The following is a 24,080-nucleotide window of genomic DNA, read 5'->3' as shown; positions in this document are numbered from 1 at the left end:
GACTGCACTGAAAGGAACATCAAGCTAAGTGCAAACTCTCAGGCACAGTTTCAGCTTATCTAATTTTAGTACCTATGTCAGGCATTTGTTACATTTATAATTGCCATAAGCTCCCTACACACTCATGAAGAGAAACAAGCTTGTCCATAATGTTATTAAACCATATGAAGCTTATTTTATTCCCAAGAAATGTTTCTTCCTTTACTGACTTGAGAGCAATCATTGGTCAATATGTTCCTAACTCAAACACCTGGGTTTACATAAAATAAATCAAAGCCTTAAGCTTTTTCATGGTGTGCAAGACCTCTAAGAGATTCTCTACATTTCCAAAACAGATCACAGTTACAATTCTGTTTACAGATAAAGTGGAAACATTATATTGCACTAGGTGGAAAAAAAGGCATCTATTTATCAGACAGGATTTAAGAGATGCATCAGGGAATAGAAAAATTCCCCAGGAACAAAAGAACAATAAAAACCTCCATCATTCCAAAGAAATAGTTTTTTGTTTGTCTTTCTCTCTTAAAAGCTCACAGCACTGTATACAGCTGAATCAAAAACAGTATTTGCAAGATCTAGCAAAATACTACTATTGTTCTCACTTAATTTCATCCTTGAAAGAAATTCCAAATTGTATGCATCTGATACTTGCCAAGTTTTCTAATTCACTACAAGAAACATTCGGACTGGGCATGTGTTCAGTTGCAAAAATCCACAAACAATCTAATATTACGAAGATACATTAAAGAAATTCTTAGAATTCACGTGATGGTTCCATATTGATTTTGGCTACTGAAGTATACAATAGATGTAAGAGACTCAGATTCAGCATTTATATTTTTTAACCTGCTGTGACTCCCTTTCTTTCTCTTAAGATACTGTGAAAGAGGACGGCATAAGAAAAAGACTCATAAACAACTTAGTGCTGCGATGATCTCTCTCAAAATTTCACTGCTATGGCTCTGGGAAGAGTTGAAACATTGATAGCACTGAAACAATCTGTAAACAGTGTAAACAAAGCACCCTCATTAGTGTATAAAGCATTAAAAGGTGAGACTCTCAATGCATGCTGTGTCAAAACATCACTTAAACATCACTTTATATGGGAGTTGAAAATCATCTTATTAGAATCTCCAGGAAGAGCTAGGGCACTGGTCCTCAAAAGTAAAAAAATTGTATAGATCAGAGCACTGAAAAAAATCCAGGCAGGACCTTCGGAAAAAAAAAATGTGGCAAGGACAGTGGTTAGGGTCAACAGAGTGGCATCTTATTGCACTTGACCAACACATCCTGAAGGACTTCTGAAGTTTCTGATCTTTTTGTGCTGGGAGATCATGAACCAACAAATTGAACATCGCTATTTATAAGATGAACACACATATAAATACTTCATATATGCATACTTATGTATCGGTATCTTTATATAGATACACACACACATATATATATACACAAAACCAGCTGTATAAACGTACTTAAAACATCCAACTGAAAATGTTCTAGTTAAGTCTGAAAGAAGAATTAACACACATGTACTTAAGCAGAAGTTTACCATAAAGGTAGAAATTAGCCAAAATGTGGGGTTATTGTAGAAATATAAAGCTATCAGATTGGATAAGTTTAAAAAAATTATTAAATAATAAGACATCAAAAAGAATTAAATAAACACACTAATAATAAGAATGGTACTTTCTGATAAAAAGTAGCCTTTTTCCACTTGGCAAGTTCCTCCAAGTGATGCTTTGTATCAAACTTCATACCAATAGCTGCACTTGCATCCCTGTAATTCATTACAGAACTAGTCAGAAGTGTATTAATAGCACAGATTGCAATCATATCCCACATTAAGGCTTTAGGCAGAACTTCTGTGTGATGTGTTTATTTGCTCACCTACTTTTTTTTTTTTTTAATTAAGTTTAACTTAATTGGATGCTGTTTTCACTTTTACATGTCCAGCATATTTTGTTTCTTACTGAACTGTAAAATTGTATTAAAAAAAACAAAACAAAACAAAACATAAGAGGAAAATTGTATACATATTACACTACTGCTCTGTTTTGAGGAAGCACATACTTATTTCCGAGACATGGGTCATTAGTTTGTTGATCACAGAGGGGTCCAGTCCATCCTCCTTCACACTCACACGAAAAGCTTGACTGGCTGGTAGCATGGCACGTTCCATGCACACAAACTTTCTTGTGACAAGGCTCGCAACCTGGCAGAATTCCCACTTGCAACGGCACATTTCTGAAGTCCTGGAGTTCGCTGTTGATATACAGATTACGGATGCAGCCATGGAAGCTTGTGCCATTCTGTCCTGGAGACTGGCGTAGGGCTGCAATGTTATTTTTCACAGGCATGCCTAGGAAATTAATAACAGCAAATAATCAGTGTAATTTTTGGTACAGTTTTCTATACCATATTACCTGTTTTTAAAGACATTTTAAAAGTATGCTTCTCCCTATGTAATTATGTTTGATTCAGCGTACAAGGATGAGTAATGAGCTAGTATTTGGAAATTGTCCTGGTTGTCAAGCATGCATGCAAACCAACTCCAAAACAACATGTCTTTAGCGTCAGCTTAAGTGATGGACGTAGGAGTTAATGCGGGAAGCTCACAATTGGTGAAAAGCCAGATACATGACTGTTTGACCCAATGCAATTAAGTCTGGGATGGCACACTATCTGCATCTTTAAAAAACAAAATATTTTGTATCTTACAAAAATCACATACCAAGATGTTCAGATCCTGAACAATTCAGAAACAGCAGGTCATTGATTTGGAGTTAGCATACAGTGTGTTGAGCATTAAAAAACCAATTTGCTTATCTAAAAAAAATTAAGTTATTAGCTGCACAGGTATATTTATAGGCAAAATTAGCAGTATTAACACCAGTACTTAGAAACATAACAACTAAAGAGCTGATGTCCTGCATCCTTTCTCCTTAACTATGTAATCTGATAGATCTAATGCTTTTATGTGGCTTCTCAGAATGAATAGTAAAGAATAATGTGGAACCATACAACTGAATGAAGTAGTTTTGCCTTTCATTTAGAGGTTATTGTAATTTCATCAGGCTACTTTTCAGTGATGATATAAATGAATAATATTGTACCTATACTGCTTAAGAGCATAATGTTCTCTGATCTCATCAGCTAAGTAACATAGGCTGGGAGCTATTACATTAAAGGACTCAAACTACAAACAATCATTAATTTCCATTTTCTCAAACTATTAGCCACATTTTGAAAAGTGTTAGAAGGCCAAATGGTGTGCAAATGCTGCTCAATTTTCTTTAAAAATATTTCTCTGACAAGTTTTAGACAGAGGTTCTTTTATCAGTTGAGAAGATCTGCCACAGAAATGATGCCGACATATTTCAGCTGAATTTTCTGAAAGGTTGTAGCTTTGGCATTGTTCTCCTCCTTCCTCTTCCTTGAAGTTTTTTGTCACAGAACCTGCTACAGGTAAATTACAAAATTTACTGCTGAAGATGGCAGATGGTAAGAGCTCTATTAGATAACAGCAATACAATAACAGTTAAAATGACCATCTCATTAAAATGCTGTTAGAGCAGAGTGCCTGCAAATGAAAAGCTGCTGATGCTGTGCCTGTGTCAGAAATAGGGACTTCTCTGAAACAAGGTGCCACACAATTGGCAAAATGTACTCTAATTTCTGAAAGAAAAATGTGAAGTATCATTGAAGGCTGCGACTCCATTAAAGACCTTTTGAGAAGAAAGTTTGTCCCTTCGGACTTCTTACCAAAAGCCATGGGCTTTCAATATGATATACTGGGAATCGTTACAGATAGACTGAAAATATCTAATGTGTGTAGTCTGACCTCAAAAAAGACATACAGTTGAAAAAATGTTTAAAAAGTTGCATATATTCTTTCTGTAAAAATTACATCAAATTACACATTCCCAATCGACCAAAATAATTGTCACTCAAGAATAACTTCGTCAAAAAAAAAAAAAAAAGAGAGAGAGAGAGGTAAAAGGGCTTGCTGTCAAGTCTGAATTTCATTCATCATGCCAGCTGAGGTGATGCTTACCAGAAATGCCATTTTAACAGAAAGGTGACAAGAGCAAGTGTAAGTTACATGATGGTATAGGTGTCAAACGAAGACTTTGGCAAAGATAAGAATACTGCCAAGAATTCTAGTGAGAATTTGAGTTCGTAACTGAAGGATATGTGTGATCAAATTCTTCAAAAATTCTAGATAGGCTATGAAAAAAAAATGAATGAATCTAAAAAGATAAGTAAAATAATGAAGAAAGAGTGGATTTTAACCGTCTCAAAAATTTTAAAGATAATGAATATACAAATATAGATAGAGAACATAAAAGTTTAACAGATGAGTACATGTCTACTATTTTTTGCTCTATAATAATAATATAATGTGCTCCTAATAGCAGCTTTCATTCTGTTTTGGATTAACATTTTCTATGACAACTGGAAGGATTTTCTGCTTGGAGTCTGAATGTGAGGAAATAGAAGCAACACAGGATAACTCTAAAGCATACGTTGCATGTTGAAAGAGACTCCTGCTCTTAGGAACCAGACCACTGGAAGAAAAAGTCATTTCTAAAAATTGTTTCTTCTGATAATTCATGATGATTACACAGATTAATATGTCTTCTAATGAAGACACATCTGCTAGATGAAGAAGCAAGTAAGAGAACTGTATGTCATAAATCATAAGTGAGTGTTAACACTGAACAAAATGAATGTCTGTACTTGAATGTACAGAATCATTTCAGTACTAGATGCCCATAACAGATAGGGCAATCTTTCTGCTCTCATCTCAGTATTCTTAGCAGTCATTAAACAACAAATAGATGTTGACAATACAAGTAAGCAAGCACACAGTGTGATTGTAGGACTTTCCCTCCTTTCAAAAAGTGTGACACTGTACATTACATAAATAACACTTCAGAAATGATACACATGAAAAAACAGACATGCAAACATGCTTCCACAAAGCAGTCCTCCTTTGAAGATCTGTGATATAACAGAATTTTAAAGGTGATTCATATATGTGATGATGGTCATTTCTCTGCTAGTGTGAGGAATATGACTAATGCTGAATCATATCTTGTACTTGTTTTCATTTTTGATGGGAGGAGGCAATAACCAAATACAGAAAGATTTGACCCAAAAATAAATAAATGTTTACAGGACAGAGTAGAAAAGAGACAAAATTCACCTCATCCCTCATTATTTACAACTGAGGCTTTTGTTACTTGGTTTTATAAGAGAAATTGACTGACAATAGATGAAGTTTATGAAGACATGCTCTATTTTTCAACTAAATTCTAGGTAGAAGGACATTTTTATTTTTAAGGTACTAGCCACTTTTCCAATACTATTTTTTCAAGCTGAAGCTATTGAGATAATGGCTCAGCTCATGTTTCTTTTTCAGGTGCTGTCTTCATGAATGAGTCCCCTATCATATGCTTATTAACACATATAACCAGTCAAATTAGCCAATACTATATGTAGAAGCAGTAAGATCCTCTTACCTCCGACATACAGTGGAGAATCAAAATTCAAAGTGGACTGCTTGGACAAATTGGTAATTATCTTGGGGCTTCCTCCATCAATAGACAAAGACAGAATCTGATCCATGGCTAGCAGCTCCACAATGTGGAAATTGCCATCATTAATAGTTTCCACACTGCAAAATAAACATTAATTTGAAACAGTTGATGCTCTGGTTAGAATGATTTTGATCTTCTTTCTCTTTGACAGTTAACACAGCTTCAGAACAAAGAGTGCAGTTTCCAGAAAGCTAGATTTATCTGCATGCATACATAAGAGCTAACACAGTGTAGTAACCCTTCAATAACACTCGATTAGTAATACGTTTTGAAATTACTAATAGCCAATTTTTATTCATTCTTATCAAATCGTGAACTGTGTAACAGCTGATATTCTAAACAGTTGAACTGCATTTACTAGGCAGGAAGCCAAACACACAAAAACTTTGTGCAAAGATCTCATTAGTCTCCATGTATTTGTGTATCCTATCCTACAGGTTGCACAGTGGTGAGTTTACATATTCTGCAAGTAGGAATGAATGAGTTGACTCCAGTGATATATAAACTTAGTTTAATGGAATATGGAACTGCGTCTAATCTTAGTCCTGCCAGACAAAATCATATCATTGATCCAGGCAGCTCTACTGATGCTAGCAATAAAATAATTTGTGTTGTTTACCAGGCCTGGTCATTTCTGCATTCATCTTCTGGCTTGCACTATAAATACTATAAATTTTTTTTGTTTTCTTGCCTTTGTACACCATTTGCTTCTTCTTACTCAAAGAATACAAACCCACTAGTAGTAAAATGCCTGAAGCACGTCAAGCAGAGAAGGCTTGTTCAAGCATGGTCCTTATGCTGTGCAAGCACAAGCCTACACATTAATGTTACTAAGCACAAGAAACGTCTGTCAGTGCTTACTGACCTCGATATTACACAGCGAATATTTAAACACAGTTTAAGTACATCAGAGAGAAAGGTCCCAGAACTCAATAGTTCTGGGACTGAATATATCATTGTACTTAAATTACTTCTAGCTCATTTTCAACTGGAGAGTTGGGAGCTTAATGTGTGACTGGATGGAAGTTATGACAATAAGCTGTAGTCCAGGGACCAGACATTATTACCATTCCCATGACAGCATCTATTTGCTTCAGAATACCATCAAACAAGTTAGCTTAAGCCTTTGAAAAGTAATTTAAATGAACCAATTGTATGATGTTAGTCTGAGATGGCCAGAACAATCTTACAGACAGTGAGCTCTTCTCATTAGAAAAGCAGTATAGTTGAAAAGGATTAGCTTCCTAAATCTCAGGGCAAAAATCAAACAAATTACCTTTTAACATCCTTAGTGATGCTTTCATTAACCTAACTGCTTTTTTCCTGGAACAGTTCAGAAGTGCTCACATAGTTGTTTACAGCTGTGACACATTAAGCAGCTTCTCAGCTATTTATTACCAACTTCAGTCTATCCAGGCCCAGATCAGTAAGGATACAAGTTCTGCATAGTAGCATGATGCTTTAAATAAATTTAGCTCTACATAAAAATGCAAATGCACAGTGTAGACACTGGCAGAATAAGCACTTTTCGGAAGGAGGAGGGATGACCAAGAGGTTCCATGTGGGAAAGAAACAGACTGAAGTTCAATATTTCTAAAATGTATGATCTATTCAATTTATTAAGAAGTTGTTTCCTGTGATCAAGCAACATGAAATCTGCCAGGATTAACATATTTAACACATTTCAGTGAATCTAGGAAAAAGGAGTTGTGTCAATAAATAAAAATGGATGCGACTTTGTGACTTAAGTAAACAAGAAAACCTAATATAATGTTTTTATTCCAAGGCAGCTAACGCCACTTTACAACTTAAGGACCTTTCACGCTATCACATTTACAAGGATGAGAGCAACACAGAACATGTGTTTTTATAGCAGGAGGTCATTCTAGGGATGTATAAAACAATGTGGAAAGGGAATGCATCTCTCTTAAGAGTGATTATTATAAGCTTCTAGTTTTACCCGTTTTACCAGTTAAGAAAAAAATTACTGTAGAAAGAGGAGCCCTCCTAGGTAAGGGTGGTTTAAATTAAAGGGGAACTAAGCACAAAGCATATTTGTGCAATAGTTCCTGCCAATGCACTTACATTACTTCTAGCACATTTCCCACTGGAGAATAAAGAGTGAAATGCACAGATCCTAGTGGAAAGCTCTAAGACAAATTGATTTAAGGTTTCTGGAGCTCTGTATAAGAATAGTAATTCAAGAAGAAATATTCATATTTTCCAGGTAAATATATGTTGCAAGTGGCTTTATAGAACAAATAGGTTTCTTTTTTTATGGAAAAAAAAAAACAAAACACAACCCCAAACCCACAAAAAACATTTAATATTTTAAAATAGATGCCCAGATAGAACAAAATTTAAGTGATTCAACTTTTCCCAAACAAAGCATCCCCAATCAATTAATGTTATTTATTGGTCTAGGCACCATCGTCATCTCATGTTGTTACTCAGATTGACTGCTTTTGGGATTATGGCTCTTTCTTCAGTAAACTCCCACTGGCAAAGCAGTTTCATTCACTCTACTCAGCTAGACTGCTGTTACTGTTCATTCTGTGTATTTATCATGAATAAATCATTTGTTTGTAACTGTTTTGTTCCTACTACAAGCATTTCTGCAGGCTTTATAGTTCCCATTTGAGTCCTTCTCAACACATCTTTTCTTAACTACCATTTATACAACAAAACTTCTATTTGAATCTATTAGCTGTATACATATATATATATATACTTATTTTGGCTTCTGTTTTAGATATCTCATCTTTGCTCAGTGAGGTACCACTTGTCATTCTTTTTGGCAATATTACATTTGTGTTAAATATTTAAATCTTCTATAGAGTCTGTTTTCTGCATTTTAATTTATATAATGAAAATACAGTTACTATTTCTACATGTTAAGCCATTCCATGGAACTGTAAACGAAGTCATAAATCATATACTGCATCAGAAAATAGAAACAATCTTAAGATGTTTATTGTAAAAGTCTATGGTTTTACTAAACATCTTTGTATTATATTATAGTGAAATGTTTTGGTTTGTTTTTTGTTTTTTTTTCCTGTGGAATGTTTTCAGTAATCTACTAGGAAATACAGTTCCCATGATGCTATTACCGACCAAAGTTTAGCATACATAAACGTAAACTTTGATTTTATATTGAGTGCAATCATTTCTAAAAAATAATGTATTTTCAGTGTTAAATCCCTAATAGAATACAGAACAATGTCAGCTAAGTACAACCTCCAGCAAAAAAATAAACACTAGATAAAGTTTTACAATGTAAGAGGTGTAATTACAGAAGAAAACAAGACTCAGGGAAAACTCATTCAAAACTTCCCAGTTACTTCTGAATGGGTTTATAGCAACAATAGGACAGATTAAGGAGAAGAGGTGATCCCTGTTGTCTTTTTGCTCATGCTTGCAATGACTTTCTGTAAATTCTTGAAATGAGAGATATAAAATCTCCTGGGAAATTCAGGTAATTTTTTTTTTTTTTTTTTTCAGAGAATCAGATAAATTTCACTTAAAGCAGCTGAAAATCTATACTACAGAAACAGATGTGTATTCTGTCTCTTGATGACTCTGGGAGCAAAAGCCATTTATTTTTCAAGGGTAGTGACTTTTTTAGAATCAAATTTTCCACTGCCAGGGAAAAGTCTCACTTTTTATGCCTAACACAGAACAGAAGAAAAACTGCCATTTCATTTCTGCTTGTGCCTTACAGTTCTGCACTTTACCCTGCACACTTGGAAATTATTTGGCAGTAACATCTTGGGAAAAAAAAAATAAACACAACACTTTTACATGTGAGTTTTACACAAACATATATATATATTCTACTGAAAGCCAACTTTTACTCAGTTTTAATGGATCAAATAATATATTATGCTGACACATGAGTTACCTTCCGAGAAAAATCACATATCTGGCAGTATGTTTTGATTACAAAATGTCTGACAATACATTCATTTGAATGTATTTCTTTTTAACTATCTATTCAAAATACATGACTTTGAGATACCATTAATACATCTTTTGTTCCAGTTAGGTTTTATTATTCTTTTTTTAAATCTAACTTCACCTGTAAATAGCAGAGGCTGGATAAGATCCTGTGTCATAACTGACCCTCACTCTACCACGGTACAGCTCTACTGCTATATGATCCTTATCGCCTTTGTAGAGCAGGATCCCACTGTCTTCATCTGTGGCAATCTAATTAAAAGAAAGAAACAATTGGAAAGAATGAAAAATATTTAATCAAAATGCTGTAGTAAGTAAATCTCTCGTTTTACTGATACAGTCTATTAATTTACTGTAAAATTCCTCATTGGTCAACACAACTATATTCTTTCTCTTCTTATCAATAAGCTTATTATCTACTTCATAATGAATATAGAGTTATTCTAGTGACTCTCATTTATTCTTTGCTCAAACTGTGAAAAGCTCTTTAAATGAGCCAATGATTAATGGGGGTACTTTTTCACACCAAAAAAAGATCATTTATACTGTTTTCGAGATCAGAAACTTCCATACAAGCAATCTTACCTGAAGAGTGATATTGGTTTGGGAGTGTATCTTAGCTGAAGGGATTTGTAGATAAGATTCTTTGTTGACAAAGTTTATACTGATCAGCTTTTCACATTTCTCACCCTGGTAGCCTGATAAACACTGGCAGATTGGTTCACTCTCTTTTACAATACACTGGGCTCCATTTTGGCATTCATAATTATCACAAGGGCTGGTGCGAGGTAAAACCATTGGTGGCGAAAACTCACAGAACAAGCCACTAAATACAAATAGAGAAATCAGTATTTACAAAAACCAACGTGACTGACTCAAGAAAGACACACATAGAACTATAGAATTGGTTGAAAAGGACCTCAAAGATCATCTAGTTTCAATCCCCTTGCTTTGTGCAGGGTCGCCAGCCACCAGACCAGGCTGCCCAAAGCCACGTCCAGAATAGCCTTGAATGCCTCCAGGGATGGGACGTCTACAACCTCTCTGAGCAACCTGTTACAATGTGTAAGTAAAGTAATTTAAAGTAAAGAGGAAGTAAAAAACTTCCTCCTAATATCTAACCTAAATTTTTCCTGTTTCAGTTTAAAACCATTCCTCATAGCTCTATCACTATCAACCCATGTAAACAGTTGATCCCCATCCTGTTTATATGCTCCCTTCAAGTACTGGAAGGCCACAGTGAGATCGCCCCAGAGCCTTCTCCAAGACCAAGTACTATATCAGATTGCCCAGTTCCCCATCCAACCTGGCCTTAAACATGCTTATACTATTTTCTAATCTTCCTCACCTGTATCCTTCTGGGCAAATACATGTATACCCATTAACTGCATCAGTACACTGTGCTCCGTTTTTACATTTATTGTCCTGGCAGTCATCAAAGTCAATATCGCAGTGTTCACCTACATATCCAGGTGTGCAATCACATCTGTAAAATAGAAACACAAGGATAACACAATGCCTTTTAACAATACCGAGTGTTAATGTGAAAGGTAAGGAACTAATCGGTTGTTTAAAACTTGAAACTTTAAAATGTTACTCTGACTTTGTACCTTAATCATGTTATTATTTGGGGAATTTTCATTTCCAGGTTTGCCAGTTATACATGCTTACTCATTATTTGACGTTATATCAAATAATTTGTGGTTTAAAACCCAGAGAGACCTCATGAATCATTCTGACAGTTCTTTGAATTTATGAGTAATGCAGAATGTTAAGGTATGTTGTAAGTGGCTGTGAACACTAAAAATAATCAATATGCTTAGTTGTTGAAACAGACAAGTAATCCAGCGTTTGTGTTATTCTGATGGATAATTTCTTTGCCAACTGAACAGCTAAGAATAGGCCAAAAATCCATTTATTCAATTCAAAGGTAACACATTATTTTTCCCCTTGAAGTTCAACCAGCCTAATTTACCACAAATAGCTCGATGTTAGTGAACTAACGTAAGTCTCAAAACACACTCTCTGCATCCCTGCCCTGAGCCCTCAAGTTCTCACTGAACCGGAAACTTTATGTTGTCAGAATAGTAGGCAACATTATTTTTTTATTTTATTATTATTAATTTTACTTCATTGTATTTATCATTTATTTTACTCTCATTGTTAATGCTAGCAGCAGTTCTGCAGGGAGTTCTCATATTCTCAGACTGAGTGAATGCTCAGAAGTCTGTGAAAAATGAATGGAAAATATTACTAATTCATACATTCACATGAATATTTTTTGATTAAGATTTATGGATTGATTTCATTAGACCCTGTGATTCCTCCCTTGCCATTGTTTTCTCTTACAACTAAAACTTGCTCTAAAGAGCCAAGAGTGATTTCAAATATCTGTGTAATGTTAAATTAAGTACTCTAACAAAATAGATCCCAAATTTATTGAATAACATATGTAAACAAGAAAATGGAATAAAGAACGTAAAGCACACTATTAATAAAAATAAGCGAGACACATTCTTGAAGTTACTGCATATGTTATTTTCTGATTTAAAATCTCAGAAATTAACTTACAAGATTGATCAACTGAGTAGTAAAGTATGAGATGCCAAACTAGATTCCTGAAGTGGCATGAAGATAATAAACATAATGCAGAAAAAATTAAATCCAACAAGTTTTTTATTTTCCAATTGACAACTTTCTTAATGAACATTTTGTGTTCATGTGAATATTTGATATATTTGAATGTTTTCTGCCTCATTTTAAATAATATGTCTTTTCATAAGCTTTTGTAATGATAATAGATAACCTGATTCTGGCACAAGAGCATACACTGTGTAAGACAGGTACTTATGATTTATTAACCTAAAGCCTATTAAAACACTTTGAAGTGTGCATAATTAATTGTAATAAGTATATAGTGTAATTACAGATTAACTTTCCTGGGAATGGACTTTATTTTATACCTTCCAGTGTTCCTTCCTAATAACTTCTTCCATAATTACTTCTCAGACAGCAGTATAATAATTCCACTTCAATTAAATGTAATTATTTTCCCAGTGTCCAAGATACTAAAAGGGTTTTGTATAGACTATCATATAAACTAACTGCTCTGCATTTTGTTCTTCTTCAAATTCTAGTTGAAGCTTGAACTGCTAAGAATCTTTTAATTAAGTAAATCATATCTAAGATAATATTGGAGATCTACCTTAAAATAACTGAGCCTAGTCTACTGTAATATTTAGTAATAACTGAATTTTGAGAACAGAACTTCCTTCCACTAAAAGAAAAACAAATGATGCTGAGGATGATAAAAATCCTAAAAATTTGGATGCAGCTGGACCATGACAATATTTTAAACTTACTTGTAACCTTTAGGTGTCAAGATACACTTTGAGTCGTGCTGGCAAGGATTCAAGTTTTGAGCACAGAAATCTAGTTTCTCCTCACAGAGCTCACCTGAAAAGTAATACATGTTCTCAACTCAGTGAAAACACAGCAGTGACCCAAAAATAGCTGTTTCTATTTTTTCAGTAATTGCTATGAATTTTTCTATTAACATCAAAAAAATGCATGCTTAATGGTATAATAATGAATACATTCCACACAGAAATATTCAGATTTGTATTGCAAGTAATCTATTTCTAAAAAAAAAAAACAAAAACAAAAAAACCAAACAAGAACAACAACCTGTTAATATCACTGTCTGACACTACAATTCCAATTATCCAACAACAAAATCTTGCCTTCTACTTTCTACTTTTCTTAATCAACATTCCAATTTTTTGCACTTGTTAATATACCATAATTATCTACTATTTGTACTTGCTGAATTTAAGGATTCATAGAAACAATGCAGGTAGTAGGGTTGCTTCTTGACATTTGTCAAGAGGGTATGAAAACAGAACTGTTCACCAAAATGGGAAAGAAAAGATCAGTTGATAAGAAAGTGCCTTCACTGATGAAGCTGAACTTTTCTTCAAGAACCACGATACTTGGTATCACTGGTTTTACTTTTCTGAGTATTGGTCATCAGTGTAGTTAGATCACAGAATCACAGAAGGAGTTGAGTTTGGAAGCATGTGGTTACACCCCTACTCAAGTAGGGACACCGTGAGCAGGGTGCCTATACCCTTGTCCAAGCAAGCCAATCTCCAAGGAGACCCATAGCCTCTAGTCAGTCTCTACAAGTGCTCCATCACCACACAGCACAGGAGTGCAGCCAGGTGTTCAGAGGGAGCCTCTGGTGTTGCAGTTTATGCCCACTGCTTCTTGTCTTGGCATTAGGCACCACTGGAAGGAGTCGTGATGAGAAATAAAAATCTGCAGAAAGGCAGCAGGGTACTGGGGACAAAGACAGCATCACCACAAGTGCAGAAATTGGAAAAGAAGGATAGAATATTTAGGGGTACAATTTGAATAAAAACAGGTGAACTAGAAAAAAAGGAGGAAGGTACACGATAACAACGCTGGAATTGAGTTTTAGAATGAGCATATGAATGAATGTTATCTTCCAAAATACAAATGTGTTTAGGTTTATGAACAAGCTTATCAGCTACTAATATCATTAAACAATAAGGTTTCTGGCATGTTTAACTATTATTTGTTGAGTTCTTGGAGGGCCTAGCACCACACAGAAACTACCTTCTATCTTTGTTGGACTTCTCTAGCATTATAAAAGTACACGATTATGATAATGAATAGAAAATAAGAGTAGGTAAGTGCTGGATACATATATATATATATTTGTTAGGTTCAACAGATTCTCCCTAGAAGGCCTTCATTTTTACAGCAATTGTACTTATGAACCATTGTTTAAGACTGCATATCATGAACATACCACTGTGACTATTCATGATCTCAGATATTATTTCTAGAACTTCAGATAAGTAGGATTTACTTCAATCACTGGGCAAATAAATAAAACTTGGAATTGAGGAACAGTCCTCATTAGCAGCAGAGATAGAGAAAAAGGCAAAGCTGAAACAAAGAATAATAATTCAATAGAAACATATAAACATATGTGTTATGTGTTTGTAAAGCATGAAATCTTCAACATCCTGAAACACAGAGAAGCCAAAACCAGTCAGAAAAGTGCATCACAGTCATCCAAGAGAAAGAAATACATGAAAAGATCCAGACTGATTCTCTATAAAGATATACATATATTTTTAATGACAGCACATTACCAATTTGCAAGTGGAGCATTTTCCATACAAAACAAGATAAGCTTTGGGTTAACACAAGACAATGGTGTTCAAGCACAGCCTACTTAAAAGACCTCAGGAAAACTGTCAGTAACAATATGACTTAGTCAATATATTTAGGAAACTGAATGAAGATCAAATACAGGCCACTGAGAATGACTAATAGAAAGGATTTAAATTCTATCCTCAAAGCCTTTTCAAACTCTCTATGGACTTATTAGTCTGGAAGTGTGCAAATGTTATGGCTAGGTCAGTGCACAAAGAATCCTGAAATACCAGGGATTCTTAGCATCCCACAATATATCAAACAAAACCCACATCCCTTTCTCTTTTCAAAAGGTTTTGTTTGAACAAAAGCATTTATAAAGGGAAGTAATTCTTCACATAGCATTTAGTCAATCTGAAGAACTTGTAATGGCTGAAAGCCACCTATAGGCCATCAATATTTAAGTATGAGACATCTCTGAACATTAAATAGAGAATTCAGATTTTCAGGGATCTCAGTGGAACAAAGAAACCCTAAAATTATTATTATTTTTAACTTAGCTTATATGCATTCCTATGAGTTAGAAATGCTTTTATCTCTATACAGATCAGTGTGTAACAAGAGATACTTTTATATACTCATAAAAAAATATCTTATTCTGGAGTATAATCTATGTACAATTAAATGCAGAACTTCAAAACATAGGAAATGACAACCCAATTACAAATGATAAAAATATAGTTGTTCAGTCTCAAGAGTAAACCACAGACGAGAATGACATATTGGGCCTATCTTTCAAACAGAAAGTCTCTGTAGTTACAGTCACAACAAAAGTTCAGTGGAAAACCGGACAATACCTTCTCAAAAGAAGAATTAGGGCTGGTGTTACAGAAGCAAACAATCTCACCACTGATTCATGGAACTGCCATTGGTACAGGAGAGAAATTGAGCCATCGCTTAGGTTACTGTTTGCATAGACCTTTGAAATTTCTTTAAGTGGGGCAAACAGCATTATTGAGTAGTGTATAAATCTTGTCTTTTTTTTTTTTTTTTTTTTCATTCAAGTGCTTCTAAAATACATGATTTTTCAGAGTACATTGCATTTTAGTAGTCATGAATTGATGGCGCGTGTCTTCAGAGCTACACTAAAAACTGAACTACCTCATGAAAAGTTTTGGGACACTTGAAAAGTCTTAATTCGCATATCTTGCTAGGAATCAAACCTAGACATTTGGGACTGGAAAAATATTTACAGTTTTGAAAAATATCGAATTCAAATTGTATATACTTGTCATAATGTCATACTTGTCAATAATGTCATATTATCCGGCCTACGACAGTCAAGTGCTTTGCAAGCATCATTAAATGTTTTTGAAATTATGGACAGACTTTTATTTCAGTACTCTTTGGAATCCTTCTACAGTATAAAGACTGAATAAAGACTGAATATGAATAAATCCATATAGACTGAAACAGAAACAATGATTCCAAAAAATAAAGCTTTTCTAAAAAAGACAGGAACGTACGTGTTCTGATAGAAAATAAAAGTATGTCTTTACATTTGAAGATTGTACATAATGTGAAATAAACCAGAATCATATAATTGGAGGGAGCTTTTAGTTGAACAAAGTAACGGAGAAAATAGGAATCAAGGTAAGGGTATGATAAACATGGTAGTTCATGTAGTGAGGAATCACGTATGAGAAAGCACAAAATCCTATTGAACCAAAAAAAGTCAGTTTTGAAAGAACTACAAACCCTGTCATTACAGTCAGTAGAATTCATGATGGACTTGCACACAGGATAAATGAAAACAACTAAAAATCTGAGATGGAATCCAAAACATTTACATCAGATACTGAATTTTTCAATGAGAATATAATCAGCAGAAGAACAAACCAAAATAACCTAAATGATAGTTCTTAATTTGCACTGTTAACAGATTTATATTCTGAGTGAAGCCTTCTCAAAACCAAAACACCACTGCTTGAGGAAAAGTAGATAGATAGAAAACGAACGTGAAAATTTGTGAGATGGAATCCAGACTTCCAAAGAATATGTTCCTGGTAAAGCAACATCTCTTTTGGCATACTGAATAACCAATTTGTTATTTATTGTTCAGAAATGAATTGACAAAAGGGAATAAAATCATTTTGTTGAAATGAAGAGAGAATGATGGAAAAAAAAAAAAAAAAAAAAAAAAAAAAAAGCAGTGTTTTTAAGATCATAACACATAACAATGGAAAAACAATTGTAAAACAGAGTGTCTGGGTTTCAGGAATCTTGATATCAATGTGTGTGTACATTCTTCCATTCACCTAACAGCATTAGAACTGAGGGTGCTGTAAGAGCATGGCTAAGTAATCATCTTTTAGAAGATGAAGACAGGAACATTTTTGGATGTAGAAGAATAAACAGCAGATTATTATTTTTTAAATAATTAGTGGATAAAAACCAAAGATTCTATGAAAAACTTCCAAAATTTAATTAGGATCAGCAGTAACTGTTTTCATGAGACATCCTGTTTAATTAATCTATGCAGTCTGGTTCCTGGTATGGAGTAGCACTGAAACCCGTGGAACTCTTCATTATTGGCACAATCTGAATGCAGGCAATCCTCCAAGGAAAAATTGGAATATTTACTGAGATTTCTACTAAGATGTAGAAGGTGTTGCAGATTTAAACAGTCAGACAGTACTATTATGTTCTATTATCTGTACTGCTAGTACAAGTGACATGTTGTGTGCAACCCTTGGATAACTAACCAAAGTTATAAATTCCTAGATTCATAGTTTATGTTTTCTCTCTATACGTTATTTCGCTCTTATGACATGATGAGCTTATAAATCACAGAATAACTTAACTTTGGATTTCTCTACATATAAAGACAGTACAACAAATAATGAGGAACAATGCAATGATGCAAAAATGATTTACATCATTGTTATTTTGAATAATTGGGCAATAAATTAAAATATATAGTCATACCGTGTGATCCAGAATATTTCTGAATGAATATAAGAGCTCTAATAAAAATGGTGATTAATATTAGAGGACATTGAAAATTACAGGCAAACTTAATGAAGAATCAAGCTTAAAGTCTAGTATACTAGTAATCCTAGCATACTACTAAAGTTGAGTATAATATTAGAATATAAACTAGATAAAGAATACAAAGGAAAGACCTGTCAATTGCTCCAAAGCTAAAATACCAAATACATTTTGCGGACTTAAGAATAATTACTGGAATAGCAGGACATATGTACATTTATCTTTGTTTCAGCTTACAATCTTGGTTGCTACATATTGCAAGTCAATTTCTGCAGACTTTCTGTTTTATCAATTAGGTATTTTAATCTAGTTTTTGACTGAAAGTCTCTGTTCATTTACTTTTGACTCAAATACTGAATGCTTTATAGGAATGGTTGGAAAACAACAGTGCTACTTAAGAAACTATATAGAGAAAAGTGCTGCAGTTTAAGTCTTGACTTTGACAAGCAGAAAAAAACAAGATACTTAAAGTACTGATTGTACTATTGGAAAAAAATAAAATAAAAACATCTACTGTACAAAGGATGCTAATTTTTTGTTCACTGTCACAGTAAGATACAATTTACAACCACAAATCTGCAAATTCTGTTAGAATTTAATTTTTGAGTAGAATTTAAAATTTGATCAATTGTTGCACTTTGCTCACCATTGCTTACTTCTCTTCAGCTAAGCTGCAAGAAGAGGCTTAGTTAGTTTATCATTGCTAGTCACTTAGTTATGCTATTTGGCAACAATAAAAAACAGTAACTTTAGGCAGATAGCCTTTAAGACAATTAAGGAAAACAAAACAAGGATAATTGACAGAATCACTAAAGGCAGCTATCAAACTAGAAGTAAGTGGTTTAGATTGCCAAGGATGTATACTTCACCTTCATGAAAATGTAGCAAAATTACTTTAATATACCTCAAATGACTACATTAGCACGAGTATTAATCTTCACAAAACAAAATTATACAAGTCATGAAAAGCAACAGTAGCAAAGTTACTGGTTTGTTCTTAAAAGTTACAGCATTTGTATGTAAATCTTACAAGACTGTGGATTGATACTGATTAAATGAAATAATCATACTTTTTATCATGCTATCACATTACAGTATCTACAATAAACAGTATGATTTGTTTTTCATTACTTGCATGCCTAAATTTTAAGCAACTACTTGTTCACCAAGTGAATTTAAACAACTGCTTAACTGTAGCAGCTAGAAGACCATGTAATTAAGTTTTGAAACATAAAAACAAAATTTACATCTGTCTAGGGCTTGCCTAAACTGAAATCATTACTTGTCATTATCCTTCATTCCTTCTATTGCCAGCTCAAAAGTTGTCTGCCATGATCCTCCAAGCAACTTAGATACTGACAATGACTTTCATGTTCAGTGTGCAAGCAAATACAAGCACGTATCACACACATCTGCTTAATTTTTGTACTGAACTTAGTTCACATCCCCAGGTCTTTGATAATTTGTTTATGAGGAATTTGTTCTTGATAAAATCAGTAATTTTAATATTTTCTTGTTCATACTTGTGTCATACATTTACAATGACTGTACAGAATTCATTGCCTTTCTACCATTTATCACATTTAAAAGACATTCAAACTACCCGCAAGCCTAATTATGCACAGATAACATCTACTGCAACTTGAAATTAAGGCTTGAGCCTCTTCAAAGTAGCATCTTCAGTTTAAATTCCATTTAAAAAACTATTTTTCATGGGCACAGAAGAAAAGTTTAGGGGTTTTATTTTTAATTCACAAAAGAAAACCCTAAATTTTGCAATTCACATTGCTGGATATTTGTGATAAACCAAAATGAATCACCAACACTGAACTAGTTATTATTATAACTGCTTTGTTTATTTACTATTAAAAGCAAGGGTAACAAAGTTTACCTTTTATATTTCTCTGTAATGAACTTGCATTTTTTCTAGTTCTCCTTGTGAAAGGACTCTTTTTATAAAATCAACCAGTTTCATACTAGGACAGCAAGAGAACAATATAGAAATAACTTTGGAAGTGACAAGGAGAAAGAAATATAGGAGGCCAATTGTTACTTGTTCAAACAAGTAACTGTAAAATGCAGAAGAAGGACATGTCTAAATTGTATACAAATTTAAGTATCCAAATTGTGGATGGAATCACTTTCTGGACGTATCTGCTTCTCTCTGTCATTTGCAGAGGGAATTCAGGCTCTTACTTTAAACTGTTAAGAATAACTCTTCAGATGTCAACATAGACGGTATAATTGCAGCCTTGTTAAATATGTTATTTAGTGGTTAATGAAAATATTTTTCATTAGTGAAATACTGCACTGTTTTACAGAGTGCAAATTATATTTATCAAATTTACTTGACAGCAAATACACTGCAAGTTTATTTGACCTATTTGCTTTTCAGAACTAAATATGCAATTTACAAATACATTGTCTCCAATTATGCTAGTTTCAGATTGTAAATAGTGGATTGTATGGAAGATCAGCTTATATAGGAGATGTACTATCTCTGTTAGAGAGATAGGTGTCAGACAGAGAATAGTAATAATTTAAAGAAAAAAAACAATAAAAACAACCAAAGTTCATGTCATAAATACCTTCACCATTACCTTTCCTGTACAACAGCCTGAGCTTAATGAGATCATTTCAGATTCTTTAGATACTTATGGCACAAATGTCACTCACATATGATAAGCAAAAGGACTACCATTCTATACTCCAGCATAATTTCTAGTACCATCATTTAATAAAGAGATTACATCAAAACAGTGCTATAAAACACAGCATACTTTAGAATGGAAACAAGATATTTATTAAAGATGAGAATAAAGATTTCAGAAGATCACAACATAAACCTTTTTGTCAGTCCTATCATGGGTGCACAAATTTGTAAAACACCTGAAAAGAAGTAATATTATAGTACTCCTGCACAGTGATCTGTATCTTCAATGACATTCTTTCAACATGTATTCACAGCTATATCCATGTGACTGATTTCAGGATTTGCAATGAGCTTTCTAAACGATATCTATATACGATTCATTTGATCATTCGTAAGAACTTAAATCCATGCACCTTTAAGGAAAGGAAAGTGAAAATAGGCTTAAAAGACAACTGACCTTTTTCCACTTCATTCAGATTAGCAGCTTGCAGTGACAAAGACAGAAGAGACAAGAGACTTTTTACATTGTAATACAACAGCATAGCACATTAAGCTAATGCACAGCTATAGCAGCAGAGATGTTGATATAGCAAAAATGAAGCAAGCTTCAGTCTCACCTACAGCAGAGCAAAACAAACAGAAAAGGTAAGAAGTACATGCCACTGATGGCATAAGAAAGATTTTACTTCTGGATCTGTTAGATTTGTGATCTAATGACTGATGGTAATGAGAAAGATAAATGATTATCTGTAGTCTATAGAATGCACACAAAATGACTTGATGTTAACTAGACTGAGTTTAATATAAAGGAGATGATAATGTTAAGAGAATAGCAGAGTTAAAGAGTGCAGGACATAGCGAAGCATTTTAATGTTTTATTTCTCAAGATTTCATCAGACAATCTGAATGCCTGATGATTCCATTTGCTTCCTGTTATTTCACAGTTACAGTCTGTGATCTTAAGAAAGCTCATAGTATTGTGCAAATACCTTTCTTTGTCTTTCCACTTTTATTTGTGGAGGTAATTGCAAAACTTAACTGAGGCAGAGGAAAATCGATTCCTGGTTTGTAAGCTAACAGCCTTTTTTTTTACTTTCTTTCTTTTTTTCTTCTTTTTAATCAATAGCACTTATTTAAGAAGTGCAAATTTCCAAGGGATTGTAAAAAAAAAAATGCAAAAAGTGACAGAGTTTTGCACTGCAACGTTCTTTACAATATTTTTTGTATTTTTTATGTATTTTCAGAGTCAATTGTATTAAAATTTTAGAGCAGAATGATCTACAATTCATACCAATGGGTTCCAACTGACTTCTTTGTTACACTGCGCTACTGAAACATAAAACATATTTGCAAATGAAAGAATGAAAAAATATTCTGGGCTGATGCACTTCCACATTCAGTATATCCTTGCCGTGGTATCTTGCACACAAACAATACAAAGCATTGTCAGCAAAATTAAAAGACAACACGACAAGGCTGTGGTGGCATTTTCCTGGTATGTATACTGTTCAGCTTCCAGCAACTTATGGTTCAGGGACTTTCTGAACTAGAGATACATACTTTCATATTTTAAAATATTTTTTTACCTACTGAATATATAGCCAGTTTTTCTGATGATTAGCCTACTTTTGCCGAGCTAGTACAGCTGTTTATCTACTGAAAAATGCCTTCCATGAGGAAAAAAAACCCAGCAAATAGTAATATACAGGTCTGATTTTAACCTTTTAAAACAGATACCAACATCCAAATGTCTGCAAAACTCCTAATGAAAAATCACTGTATTAATACTGGATATGGGTTCTATTGCTTTCAAATCAAGCTATGCGCAAAAGGAAAAAACAATCCCATAAATAATTTGATATCTCATACACACTTGAGGCAACTCTAAGACCATTTTATATTCTGAACACTACTATTTCTAGATCCTAATGTACCCAGAGTAACTCTTAATGCTTAAAGTTACTTAAGTAACATACTTACTATGCAAGAACAGTGGTGTCAAGTGTAAAAGATAAATGATGTTTTATATTTTCTCCTTATAATTTATCTGAATTGAAACTGGCTTAAGATCTCACAGAACGTATCCTAACTTCAGATGCTCTGTAAGACAGATAATGTACAGTAGAATTCTGTACTGTGTCCTGTGGAAAGAAAAACTTGAAATTTTGATACTACTTATGTCCACCTCGTCTATAAAGTGAGCAGAGGCTCTGGTCTTGCATGTTTGGAAAAACGTGTGTCTTTTTTTTCATCAGGTTTGGAAATAATCTATTTATATGACCTACTGATTTCAGTAACAATTTTGACTAGAAACTGTATCTATGAAAACAAATTTGCTTTTCTAAAAGAATTCCATCTAGCAAACAAAACCACTTGCCATGGAAACTCACAGCATTTTCTTGTTAGAATTATGCGCAGCATTCTACAACAACAGGCTCCTCAAAGCAAAGTAATTGCCATTTCCTTAGATATGAGTCAAGTAAAAAACACACTTTCTTCTGTTTTAACTTAAAAAAAAAAAACAACTCAACTACATTACAAACATCAAGTTAAAAATGCTGCACACGTTTATGCTCTCATTTTTTTGCTCTAACTACACATATATATAAATACTACAATTGAAGTTTTAATTGTAAATGTAAAACATACATTTCAATTAAAATGCAACAGAAATGCAACAAGCACACAATCAAAATTTTAGGCTAGCACATATAAACAAGCCTTTGTATCCACTCCATGGATATTTAATACAAAACAGTCCTTCCCATGGGTTATTATGAATACAACAAGCTGTTTGCCCTAGCAGTCCAAATGCACCTAGGGTAATGTCAGAAATGAAGAAATAAGAAACACACGCCAAAAACTGCCGAGGAGGATGGATGTGCAAATGAATTGTCCACTATTTAATAAGTACAAGAAACCTCTTAACGTGAAGTTGTTAAATAGGAAAACTAGACTGATTTGACTGGTTTGCTTTCTTCCATCCTGTGCAAAAGAGTATCTGTTCATTTTCAAAGGAGATAGCAGTTAATACTGGGATCTGAAGCTTGATTCAGATATAGCTGAAATATTAGATATAGGAGAAATAAAAAAGATCTGCTATTACTTATTGACACTGTAACCTACTATTTCTTTCTAAGGCTTGAATTTTCAGTTGCTTTCCAGTACAGTGAGGGAGGAGTAGCTGACAAAAGAGTTTTCTTAAGCAGTAGGTTAAGTCTAATCTTGCAGATGTGGACCACCCCATTATTCTTATTTACCTTATTCTGGCTACATATGCTTTTAACTCATATCTCTTTAGGTATTGTGGCTCATTCCTCATAGAGAAATTGGTTCCAAACATTTACCCAGAATAAGTACTGGATGAAAACACAGATTACATATTTCTTATACCTCTGTTCTATCATTTTTTCTTACTGAAGGTTTTCAAGATTTAAATACTGACTTCAAATCTGAATACACTAAATCATTTCAGCAATCCAATGGGTTGTAAAAATAATGATGGAAATGCCTTGGATTAAAAAGGTGTTAGCTGTGTTTTCAATAAATGAAATTACTTCATTACTTAACCTCTCCTTCCAGTTTTCCAGAGCCCAAATTTAGTGCTCCCAGAGGATGATGAA

At 33.7% G+C, this 24,080-nt stretch overlaps 1 protein-coding gene across 6 annotated transcripts in view; it reads right to left on the bottom strand.

Moving 5' to 3' along the window:
* SLIT2 (slit guidance ligand 2) overlaps positions 1-24,080 on the bottom strand; it is a 245,856-nt gene that overhangs the window by 7,199 nt on the left and 214,577 nt on the right. For all 6 annotated transcript variants that reach the window (XM_052682812.1, XM_052682814.1, XM_052682810.1 and 3 more), the window contains 6 exons: positions 12,926-13,019; positions 10,912-11,049; positions 10,149-10,389; positions 9,685-9,815; positions 5,529-5,683; positions 2,074-2,362 (listed from right to left, as the gene is read on the bottom strand). In XM_052682812.1, coding sequence (XP_052538772.1) covers positions 2,074-2,362; positions 5,529-5,683; positions 9,685-9,815; positions 10,149-10,389; positions 10,912-11,049; positions 12,926-13,019 — 1,048 coding nt within the window. The remainder of the gene's footprint in view (positions 1-2,073; positions 2,363-5,528; positions 5,684-9,684; positions 9,816-10,148; positions 10,390-10,911; positions 11,050-12,925; positions 13,020-24,080) is intronic.

This window comes from Tympanuchus pallidicinctus, unplaced genomic scaffold (assembly GCF_026119805.1).
Source record: "Tympanuchus pallidicinctus isolate F22 unplaced genomic scaffold, pur_lepc_1.0 scaffold2, whole genome shotgun sequence".
NCBI classification, from domain to species: domain Eukaryota; kingdom Metazoa; phylum Chordata; class Aves; order Galliformes; family Phasianidae; genus Tympanuchus; species Tympanuchus pallidicinctus.
This window is presented reverse-complemented; position numbering and strand designations above follow the sequence as displayed.